The following is a 10,287-nucleotide window of genomic DNA, read 5'->3' as shown; positions in this document are numbered from 1 at the left end:
TTATATACCTCATTTCACACGAAACGCGTATCTTACAGTGTCGATGTTGCAAGCATAATGGAAACGCCGCGCGACGTTTACGTATTTCCATGAACATTTTCATAGATACAGAAGTTCATTCTTGTTCTCCTACTTGGAAATCCCACAAGGAAGGTGCACCCCCTCAATTACGCAGAATAACAAATTTCCAAAGGCTATCATTAGATGATATTCTTTTTTTTTTTTATCTATTCCATTTGTAAGGGATGCTACAAGTATCGCAACGTTTTTAAATAAAAAAGACGAACCCATACGTTATTAATTTTTTGGGGGAAATTAATCTTTGGAGAACTCAATGGTCTCAATACTGTTTTTGTTTTATTCTAAGAAGAAAATATCTTACAAGTTTGTTATCGATGACTAAAATATTATTTTATTATGTACGTAATAAGTATTACTGTATTTGCACATTCGTAAGATAAAATAATCATCACTCGCCGATAATAATAATAACGATACAATCGCATTTCTGATATGCTTGTAACATGTATATCAGTAAACCCTATTTTATTCATGTAATGAAATTACAAACTTCTCATCATTACGCATAGGTATGTATAAATGTTATACATGATGTCTGGCTACAGGTCGAACAAATTTTAAGGGGTATTCTACATATTAAAATTGAACGAAAATCAAAAAAAGCACAAGTTTCGGATTAATTTTGAAAATTATTCATAATCTGCCAATAGAGCGACGTGCGTAAATGATGTCAGTAGAAAATACAGTCGATGACTTTACGATATCAAATAATAGACGCTTATTTAGAAGTTATATCATCGGTAACTTTAACATTTTATAAAAATTCGGACAGATCATTGCACGATATTAAACTTACTTGTTCACTGGAATCTATAGCAACATATATTATCTATCTTACTGAATTTTCAACTAAAAAAAAAAAACATGAAGCTCTTTTACAATATCCTACTAAATCTCAAGAGAATTAACCAACCGTACGCGTGCAAGCGCACAAGTCATGAGTGTCAGTATGTATTATACACTGCAATTATAAACAAACAAAAAAAAAAGATATCCGTGATTATTGCGTATGACGATTATCTTGTTCGTAAGCGTCCATAATCTGTGAACGAAACACAAGCGGTACTGTTACTAAACTCTTTCAACTCCGCCTAAATTAAAGGATTACAGTCTGCTAATAAATAGAGTTTACAAGTCGGGACCAACAATGATGTAAAAGACTAGAAACAGACTGCGTTTTCGACCGAATTTATTTGTGAAACAAACATATATGATTCACGGTTGTGTTTCTATTTCCTAAATGCCAAACAAAACCATGCACAACCTATGGCACACATGATCACTGAATTGAACAGAAATTTTTCGTAATTTAATACCTTCACAAGTATAGTAACTATAATTATTAAATAAAGGTGATTAAATTATTTCTGTTCAAGTCTTGAAGTCCGTTGAAGTAGGACTAAAATCTATACATACGTTAATGGCAATATCTTCATTGTGCACCTCTGCTTGACAGAAATATCTTTTCTATAAAAACAGATTGTCTTTTATAATTTTGTTTAGTTTCACTTTGGTTACGAATTTAGTTCGGCGTTACTGTATACAGGTGAATTGTACGTTGTAGTATGTCAACTAAAAGAAAGAATGCACACGAAACATTCAAATAATTGACAGTTTCGGTCAGACAATTGCAATGTGTAATAAACATTGACATTTTACAATTGATTAGATATCCGAAGGTAAATAAATCTAATGCTATACAATGATTACTATGAGCTTTTTCAAAAATAGCGTGGAACCTCAAATTACAACTCCCAAGTAAGTATATTTGACTTTCACATTCATTATTGATTAATGAACGACAATCGGAAAACATTCGAGCAACGAATGTGGATGGCCCAGCAAACAGACCAGATAGCCTTCCTGAGGCTATTCCGAGATGATTATTATTAACACATTACCGACCGGTGATTATTGCATGATTTTGAAAAATCTATGGTACATGGCTAAACACTTTTTAATGGAACCTTCAATAGCAACAACAATTTTCATTGAGAACTAACAAGTCACCTACAATATCGTCACCTAATAGTTTCATTTAAGATTGCAATGTAAAAGAAAATTTCTATGCTTTCTTTTAAAAGGCTTCCGGTAGGTAAAATGTTACAAGAAAATTATTCTGATACCCACGATGGGACAGAATTGGCACGCGACCAATAAGACATCGCTCGTTAGATTAATTATCAATTATAGTCTTTGTTCTGGAAAGTACCAGACGTCTTTTGAATATGCAATACTATATTATGATATGGTAATACTGCTTATTGTTAGTGCTGGTTCTGTGGCTACAGAATTCGCGTTCATTAGGCTAAGTTTAGAGAAACGAATTAAGTACTAGGGTGACATTGTGCAGGTCAATATTCAGGGAGAACGCGGAGCCGAAGATCCAGCAACTATCAAAATTCAGTAACAATGTTTAGAACTCAGGATAAACCGGGAGAACAGGGTGCCATGCCCATGTCCGCCCAGAATGCCAGAATATTAGAGTTCAAACGCACCCTCGAGAAAAACCAATACAGCGCTATACAGACCCGGATGCGTCCGAGAAAGAACAGTTTTATCTTTGTGTGTAGAATCACCCATCATCTGTAGCACAACATCTTGTATATATATATACATATATAATTATTTATATGTATATAGATTATATACAGAGTGAGGCGCCAGAAACAGGCCACCTGAATAACTCGGCTGCTATTGGTGTTAGGAAGAAATGCATCAGATGGAACTTACTTGGTTTCGAGGGGGCATTAATCCGATGTTAGTAGCTTTTTTGTAGGTGGACGCATAAAGGACATATGAAGGTCAACTTCATTTTTTTAAATGGAATAAGGTATTTTTTATTACATCAATCGATGCAGCTGGACATTCATTATAAAAAAGTACTAACCTATGTATGTCGAAAAATTAGTAGTTCAGGAGATATTTCAATTTAAATAACTCTAAAATACCATTACTGTCGTGTGTGTACTAAGACGTTAGTGTTTACTTACTTATGTAACGTCTTAGTACAACAGTTATTTAAATTGAAATATCTCCTGAACTACTAACTTTTCGACATACATAGGTTAGTACTTTTTTATAACGAATGTCCAGCTGCATCGATTGGTGTATTAAAAAATACCTCATTCCAAATAAAAAAAATGAAGTTGACCTTCATATGTCCTTTACGCGTCCACCTACAAAAAAGCTACCAACATCAGATTAATGCCCCCTCGAAACCAAGCAAGTTCCATCTGATGCATTTCTTCCTAACACCAATATCAGCCGAGTTATTCAGGTGGCCAGTTTCTGGCGCCTCACCCTGTATACAGGGTGAGTCTGATAACGTGACGATCTCAAATAACTCGTAAGTTATTTGTTGTACGAAAGATAATGTTCCAACAAATGTTGCATGGTTCCTAGGAGGACATACAGTGGTCCAATATGAGTTTTGTTATTTGAGATCGTCACGTTATCAGACTCATCCTGTATGTGTGTGTGTGTGTATACAAATATACAGTGTATCTTAAAAGTATGAGATCAGAAAAAGCATGCATTCTCCTGACGTTCATACAAATGGAAAGCCTTAGACCTATTGTTAGACCATTTTTGGTTCTGAAACTGACTTATTGTTTACACGCGCGCGCACACCCTCAGAAGTGAAAGGGAACATCTTACAATTAGACTACCAGAGGTTTCAAATGTATAGAATATAGAACGCAACGAGGGGTCACTGACCTGGATGTACAGGGTGTCCCAGCTAACTTGATCACCTTGAATATCTTTGTTGTTTTTAAAGATACGTCAAATGTCTGAAGGACAAAGTTGAATGGTAAAATGGGGCTCATAAGATACCAACACAATTTTTTTTTCGTCAAACACGTCAAATTCGATCAACGAATTTTCAACTGTTAATATTACAAAAACGATGTCTGTACTTTACAAACTGGTAAAGGATTTTTCGATTCGTATGCGTGTATGTGCATGATTCTCCTAGCCTCGTATTTTTTAAAGATCCTATATACGTATATTAAACTATTATATTAGATATCACACACTTTATCTTTCAGTGAATACAGTCATGATTAAATTCGTTGGCCTGAATGGACTAGCGTTGTATACCTAAATACAAGAATACGAAATAATTGTTGGTGCTTACGATTGATAATGAGGTTGAGCACACAAGAATTGTGCTGAGTTTAGAGCTTTAAAATTAATTTTCCCAGTAAGCAATTTGCTATGAATTTGCCACCAAAACTTTTCTACAAATTCCGACCCATTTGTTTCCGCGTTAGGCTCGGTATTTGAGTGCAAAGTTTGCAGGCGCAAATCCTCGTTCTCGTGAAGGGGGCAGGTCGGTCGCACTAAGAGTGAACCTAACCTTGTTCCAAGAGTAAACATCGGGAAAAATCGGCGTAAATCTTGTTGTAAGAGAGAATTTAATTATTGAAAGTACATGAAATTTAAAATCATTTAATTTATAAGTTTAAATAAAATTCCGTTTTTCCTCCTACAGCAAGATTTACTCCGAGTTTGCCTGATATTCACTCTTAGAGCAAGGTGCGACCGACCTGTCCTCTTCGCGAGGGCAAGGTGTGACCAGGCTTGCCATATTCCGCGCGTGCCAGGCCCCTTACCGCTGTGCCCCTCGCCACGGTACTACGCTGAGCCCGCCCCACTCTTCCCACTAATACTGACGCGTACCGCTAACTTAGCTTGCTCCACGCGGTACGCGTCAGTGTAGTGAGAAGAGTGGGGCGGGCTCAGCTTAGTACCGTGGCGAGGGGCGCAGCGGTAAGGGGCCTGGCACGCGCGGAATATGGCAAGCCTGGGTGTGACATGGAATTGAGCCTGCAAATTTTGCATTCAAATACCAAGCCATTTATTTCCGCATTAGGCTCGGAATTTGTGGACAAGTTTTGGTGGCAAATTCGTAGCAAATAGGGGCCAAATTCTGCTCCAAGCATGTTCTTGGCACCATAATGGTCGCCTGTTGCTCGCAAAGTACGATTATAAACGTTGGTAAAAATTAGCTCGAAGCAGAATTGGCTACTGGCTTGTTTTTCAACACAAGAAAGTGTTTACATTAAAACAATCTAAAGACTAGTACTCCGTTGATACAGTGATCGTCTGATCCGCAGTAAGTTTCTCTACAACGTGTGTAATGCCGTATGGCCTTAAATGATAAATTAAGTACTCGAGAACATACATCATATTAGGTGACACGTAGTGAAACGATATCGCGCTATCAGAACAACAATTGAGACCATCTTTGACATCGTAGTAAATGTACTTCCAGTACCAAAAGTTCTTATCTACATGGTTGGGTATTAAATGGTGTTCCGGGACGAATGGGAAAAATCTACCGCGACCATGTGAATCCCGAGTATCCATCGCTTTGACACCGACCTTCTCTAAGCATTTTCCCATTTCCACGTCTTCAGCACCTCCGTGATCCTCGCGACATTTAGTCTTATCGGGCAAACCATCTTCTACGAATTTACGTAAAGCCTCCTTACTAAGTACATATCCTGCACCACCGCTCATGTATCCTTGCTTAACGAACGGTTTAAATCGACAGCCAAAGTACAGGGGCGAACTTGGATTGTAATACGACAACATGTACCGCAGATTTTCTACTACCACGTATCTGTAAGTTATAATAATTGAATCAGAATTTATATAATCCATATAGTTGAACCATGATCGTATCAAATTCGATTTCATTCTACAGTAATATCCGACTATAAGCTTGGTGAAAGCTCAACACGTTACCGACCGGTGATTATTGCATAATCTTGAAAAATCTATGGTACATGGCTAAACACTTTTTAATGGAACCTTCAATAGCAACAGCAATTTTCATGGTGAACTAACAAGTCACCCTAGATAATATCATGTAATAGTTTCATTTAAGATTGCAATGTAAAATATTGCTATGCTTTCTTTTGGTACAGCACAATTATTGAAAATCCTATTAATAGACTTCCGGTAGGTAACGTGTTAACTGTATGTCGCTACGCTGCCCATTCCACTGGGGGGCTTACCCCGTGGAGGGCCTAGAAGCTCGAACTGCCTCGGTGTTCTTTATTTTTTATGGGACTTTGACCAACATATTCGTGGCATTTTTCTAATAAAAATGATACCAAATATGATATAATTTCAATGATATTTACTTGTGTAATGAACCATGAATGTTTCGGACGCGAGGAAGAACAGCGTATGGGAAATGCTTTGAACTGTGCCGGCGCGCCGTGACTCTCCGCGTCTCTCTCTTTCCCATACGCTGTCCTTTGCGTCGAAAACTTCCATCGTTCATTACACAAGTAAATATACATAGTAGGAATTATATCATATTTGGTATCATTTTCATTAGAACAATGCTAAGTTTTGTTATTGGATTAGTTCTGTTTACACTTCGAGGCGCGGTCTTTGAAACCACGAAAAAATAGTGTCCCGTTTATACATATGTAGGTCGCAACACAGAACCGAGAAATGACTTACAGTCGGACATTACTGTACTTTCAAATATCAAACCGCAAGTATGTAGTAATAAAGTTGTAATTAAATATATACTAACGTATCATCATCAGCCTTCATAAACCAATCTACTTCGTCTTTGTACTTTTCATAGGCATATCTAAACGCTTCTTTGGTTTTCGCCCACAAATTTTCCCTCCCCTCTTTTACTGGTAGAACAACTGTGGGTAACTTGTCATCTAAACAGAAAAAGTTCAATAACGTTTCAAATGTGTTCCTTTCCCATGAAAATCACCGACACAGTTTTCACTAACTCCAGATTTGACCGACAACGACTTTGACTGTCGACAAATTTAACCGACAACGATTTTAGTCGACGACCGTATTATCCGATAGTAACATCGTCTCTAAAGATGGTGCTGACATTTTTTTCTTTAACTATTCTGCACTGACACTTTTACTTTTATATAAAGATATAATATTTGTACCAGAAGGTGTTAGATGCAGTCGGTTAACCTAAGTTAGGTTAGATTAGGTTAAGTCTCCACAACAAAACTTGTACCTTTTAACAATAAGTACCTTTGTGCCTTGTTCGTAAACCCGCTTACAGTCGGTTAACGTTATTGTCAAACGATGTTAATATCGAATAATACTGTCATCGACTAAAGTCGTTGTCGGTTAAAATCGTTGTCGGTCAAATCTGGAGTCGGCGAAACCTGTGTCGGTGATTTTCATGGAGCCCGTTCAAAACAATGCAAGCATATAATTTACCTTCCACAGAACTCATAAATAAAAGAATGTTACATCGTTTGCCCCATGTTGCTTTCACGTGCTGCGCTTTGCTTTGATGATTCTTTGGACCTGTCATCACCCAGCAAAGAACACGTACTTTCTTTGCAAGGTTTTGTGCAACTTCATCTTCGCCTTTGTGAAAATCTTCATCTTCGCCATGAAATTTTACCTCTGTTTGAGGTCCAGCCTGTGTTACATACGTTCAAGTTGGTTGAAAAGACATTTTGCTAGAACTATATAATTGTATCTAGTATATTTACTTCTCCTTCCAGTTCCGAGTAATGATGGGGATCTCTAGACAGCATCGATCCACCAGAAAACCAATTAAAAACGTATGGCACATCTCTTGTAGTTGCTATTAAAAGGCACGCGGAGAGAAATCCAAAAATTACACCCGCAATAAGAGTTACAACGAAATGTCTACCATTTCTTATACCTGCAAAGGAAAATAGGTATTTATTTAGCTACAAATCTTACTATCCACACAATAGAATGTTTTCACATACAGGGTGAACCACGAATTGTGATCAGTGGAGATTACTCTGTTATATATATCAGCAGTCCGATCAAAAATGTTTTTATCACATATAGCATGGTTTCAAAAGAATTTTCACGTGATTATAGAAAATCTTTTGTAAAAAAAGCAATTTTTTTATGTTATTATACTTATCGAATTCGCTTTGAAATTCTCTAACAGATAAGTGTAAAAAAAATTACAGGTGTATTTGCAAAAAATTGAAGGTGACCTTGAAAAATTATGAAAAAAAAGAGTTGACAAAAAATAATCACGTGAAAGCTCTCTTGAAACCATGCTATACCTGATAAAAACATTTTCGATCGGACTGCCAATATATAAAAGAGTAATCTCTACTGGTCACAATAATATATTTTAATACATACACACCATTAAAATTTGGGAGCCTTTGTCGCACCATGATACATGATAAAAACATGTAATTTCAATTATGCAACAAGACAACTATTGCAGGCTGTCTTCCTCTGTTACTAGGCATAAGAAAAACAATACATATTTAATATTTGTATTTTCTGTTCAGTTAGCTATTAAACCGGGAATGCTATGTAAAGGTCATTTCACACCAAGTTTTATGCACATGTGATTTTGGATTTTCGTAAAACTACATAGACTATAAAACTACCCAATTCAGAACAGACACAAATTGCAAAGTAATAATCACTATTTTCCGTTTGAATTTGCAAACTTGAAACTCGTAATTCACTTAATTAAAAACGAATTTGTGTACTTGATAAAACGGTTTCACGAAACATTTTGGTTTAAATACTTCGACAGGCAGCACTATTTTGCTTTATCTATTATCAGCAGGTACAATCACAGGAAACTTGTGTTTGTACTTCGTTATCTCGGTAAAAGATTGCAAATGATATCACAGAAATATGTCGAATTTTGAAGAAGTTTCTTCTCTCTAGGTCATATTTTTCGATATTTCAAAGTCATCGTCATCTTTTTAAAATGGAACGACGTATTTTAATTAGAGTAACGTTATAGCTAAATGTTTCGAGTAGCCTATAAAATTAGTTCTTATTAACAATTTTTCTATAACTTCCTTGTTGTATAATGTATAAACTTATTACTCAGTGTGCTTACACAGAAAGTAGTACACGATATGTAGGATTTACAATGTTTGTTATATAAAATATAGAAATGGACGAAGTGTTTTGCCCCTTTTCTCCCACACTGTATCTTCATAATTTAGCTTTTAATACAACTGTACAATACCTAAAAATGTTTGCATAGACAACTGCAAATCCCGAATTGTCTTGACTGTTCCACGAATGATGAATTCCTTAAATAAATGGACATGTCTTTCGTTGCTACTTTTAGTATTAAGTGCATGAAAACTAGCAGCTTCTATAAATCCAGATCCTGTAAAGCTGAAAGGAAAACATATAATTTAATCAATAATAAGGAAGCTGCAAACTTAATTGTACGTTATGTAACTGTTGCGATAATGCAATATAGTACGTTAAGGTGTATACTCTGACAGAATCAACGAGTATATATGTAAAGTCATCACAATGTGTAAGGTGATCCATAAAATTTGAATTCTATAGAAACAAAGGTATATATACACTCAGCAAAAACTATTTAGAGATATAATCTTGAAAGTAATTATACTTTACCTTCACATAAAACAAAAGAATATAAAAAACTTCTTATTATTTATATTGTAGAATTTTCGTAAAAAACGTCACGCAGATATAATTTAAATTAAAATAACACTATAGTAAACATCCTTACCTATTTTCAATCGGAATTTGAAGCGATTTTGCGTGTGACACGTCCAAAGCAATTTTACGGTTTGTTCGATCAAGGGCACTTTGTTTAACAATGGGCTTTGACACGTGTTTTGTTCTCTTCTGGCACCTGTGATCTGATTATAGCTACTAATACTTATGACGTTTAATTTACTTATTTACACAGCCGAGCAAATATATGCACACATGGCAAAACGAAAATGAGTTTAATGATAACGATCACAGAATGAAATGGTCTTTAGGAAGCTATGTATTTTAAATCGTAAATATATTTCAAAAGGCCGGGGTATATGTCATAAATCATTTTTCACTAATAACGCATTAAATCGCAGAGAAGATATATGCTTATTTTATTGAAAACCGTCGCAATACTATATAAACTTTAAGTAATCGTAAAAACTTCAGCTTTATTTAAGTTTGTCGCTTTCGTGTCATTTCGCGTGCAATGGCTTCTATAATATAACCTGTGCAACGATGTTTATACTAAAATATAGTAAATATGTATATGTTTGTACTATATTTTGATTCATGTTTAATGCATTATTGTTTACAGAAAAGCTTTAATTGCAACGTACATCGGTTATATCGAACATATATCTAAATACAGAATACATTTCGAGTTAAATAGTCTGAGTCTGCAATCTGTCAGTCCGGAAC

The 10,287-nt window shown here is 35.6% G+C and overlaps 1 protein-coding gene across 2 annotated transcripts; it reads right to left on the bottom strand.

Moving 5' to 3' along the window:
• Window positions 1–4,870: 4,870 nt before the first annotated feature.
• Window positions 4,871–10,190, bottom strand: C1galta (Glycoprotein-N-acetylgalactosamine 3-beta-galactosyltransferase 1). 2 transcript variants are annotated; one of them, XM_076447459.1, is made up of 7 exons: window positions 9,614–10,190; window positions 9,092–9,246; window positions 8,240–8,334; window positions 7,596–7,771; window positions 7,315–7,522; window positions 6,644–6,782; window positions 4,871–5,713 (listed from the first exon to the last, which is right to left on the bottom strand). In XM_076447459.1, exons 3-7 carry the CDS (start codon window positions 8,286–8,288, stop codon window positions 5,167–5,169), a joined length of 1,119 nt encoding a protein of 372 aa, XP_076303574.1. In that variant the 5' UTR covers window positions 8,289–8,334; window positions 9,092–9,246; window positions 9,614–10,190; the 3' UTR covers window positions 4,871–5,166. The 2 variants fall into 2 exon arrangements, with proteins under 2 accessions (XP_076303574.1, XP_076303573.1); XM_076447458.1 differs by having other exon boundaries at window positions 4,872–5,713; window positions 8,240–8,340.
• Window positions 10,191–10,287: the final 97 nt, after the last annotated feature.

The sequence above is a fragment of the Lasioglossum baleicum genome, chromosome 3, assembly GCF_051020765.1.
Source record: "Lasioglossum baleicum chromosome 3, iyLasBale1, whole genome shotgun sequence".
Lineage (NCBI taxonomy): Eukaryota > Metazoa > Arthropoda > Insecta > Hymenoptera > Halictidae > Lasioglossum > Lasioglossum baleicum.
This window is presented reverse-complemented; position numbering and strand designations above follow the sequence as displayed.